General features: G+C 41.6%; 1 protein-coding gene across 1 annotated transcript; it reads left to right on the plus strand.

Moving 5' to 3' along the window:
• The first annotated feature begins 992 nt into the window (after nucleotides 1–992).
• LOC146802494 (uncharacterized) lies at nucleotides 993–1731 on the plus strand. Its single transcript, XM_085623759.1, is given in 2 exon segments — nucleotides 993–1525; nucleotides 1527–1731. Coding segments are annotated over 2 exon segments (738 nt in total).
• The last annotated feature ends 299 nt before the right edge of the window (nucleotides 1732–2030 follow it).

The following is a 2030-nucleotide window of genomic DNA, read 5'->3' on the forward strand; positions in this document are numbered from 1 at the left end:
GGTATGGCCACAGCGATGCTCAAACTGTTATAAAAGATGTGCAAGACTTTATCAGCACATATGCAGTAGCAGACTTCCATTCAGGCCAGGGTTCGCCTCTAGGGCATTCCGAGACACCATCAGAACATTGGGAGTGACTGTGCACTCTTCCTTGCCATACCATCCCGAGGGTAACGCGGTAGTTGAGAGTAAAAACTGTGACTTAGAAAAACATTTAACAGCTAGAGTATTAGGTTCAGGTTGCTGTTGGGTCCAACAACTGAATGGGGTACAGAGAGCCATAAACAATCTGCCAAGAAGATCCTTAATTGGTCAAACTACCAATGAGGTCCTGTTTGGGGTTACGATGTGGGTTAGAGACCTTGAAAGTCCTAGTACAGTGGCGGCGGAAATGCCTTTTGATATCAGCGAACGTTTGGCTGTCTTACTGGAACTGAACAACTTCTGAGACAAGCAAAGCAACAAACCACATAAACGTTCTGCCACTGGCAAAGTGCAGGCATTACCTGCACCTTCTGGCAAGATTCCAAAGATGGGTGATCTAGTGCAGGAGAATATTGTGGACAAAAAGGAATTCGGACCACCCCACAGAGCACCTGTTCCTGTCCTGGCTGTTGAAGGTAAAGTAATTGTACTTCTACCACCTCTTGCTGTTAGAAGACACTAGATATTTGTGACTATTGATCTCATCAAACAACACCATGTGGCCAGTTCTACATAGTAGGTCATGCGTGCTCCTGGGTAGTTACCTGCCTCCGCTCACTACTTTACAAGAAATCCCATTACAAGCTTTAACTGACACTGAAGTTTCTTCTCCCCAGCTGGGGACATTTGACACTGAAGTTTTGCTACTTCCAATCACATCTACTAACATCACACAGTCAACATGGGTGAATTCAGAGATTTGAACTACACCAGCAAACAACAAAGTTGTTTATTTCACACCACTATTGGAGTTAACTACCAGCTCTACACAGCTCAACGAGCCCTCTATGTTTGCACAAACTGCCTCAGGCTATTTTGTCGACATTGATGACTTTTCTTCAGATTTGTCAGATCCACCACCACAGTATAGAACTCATGCACTTATAATTTGGCTCATAAAGACATATTTTATTTCACCCTGGATATACATTTGGATTGCAATTTCACTACTTTTCCTCTTGATTGGTTTTGTGACAGTCTTTTTCTTGCTTCTGAATGGATATTATCTCCCAGAACGGCCTGCTGTTGCTCTGGTAAATGAGGTATTGAAGCCTCATTCTTCATCATACAAAGTGCGAAGAGACCTGTCTCTTGTGAACATTTCAGAGGTTCCTGAACTTGGTGGAATTGTTTGGGATAAGGTACCCTATGATATATTTGGACCGACAGAGACATTGCAGATTCCCTATGTTTTTAAAAATTGTTCGAGTGATGTCTTCACTCCTGCCAGCATCTCTGATGATTGGGATATTCGTACAGTAAAGCAAATGCTTGAGGATTTAGAGTATTATACTGTATTTGAAAGGTAAGATATGTATAGTGACACACAGTTATGAAGAAATGTTCTGTTTTCATCATTATGCACACCATTTCTTACATAAAGCTAGTACTCCATGTGCAGTATTAAATTACACACATTGGGAACGCTGGCCTACAACACCAGTGGGTAGCTCCAAGACATTTGCGCAGAAATTTGCATATTTTTTTTGGTCACGACCCCGTAGACTCAGATTCTTATTACTATAAGCTTCTCCTTTTCCCAGCAAAGAAAAATATGCTAACTGACATACTGCAAATATATTTGGCTGCCAGTTGTCAATACAAGGGTATGACTTTTAGAAAGACAATGTTGTTTTGAAGTCTCTTTGCAGAACTAATGCCTGGCAAGTTCGGGGCAATGAGGCTTTGTTTAGAGCATGCCTTATACCAAGGCAAATTATTTTCCTGAACAAAACAGTGCAGAAAATGTCCTGTCTCGGTGTAGCCAAGATAAAGGATAAAAACACACCAAATATTTCCACATTTGCACAGTTTGAGAATAGGCA

Source organism: Triturus cristatus, chromosome 8, assembly GCF_964204655.1.
Source record: "Triturus cristatus chromosome 8, aTriCri1.1, whole genome shotgun sequence".
Classification (NCBI taxonomy): Eukaryota; Metazoa; Chordata; class Amphibia; order Caudata; family Salamandridae; genus Triturus; species Triturus cristatus.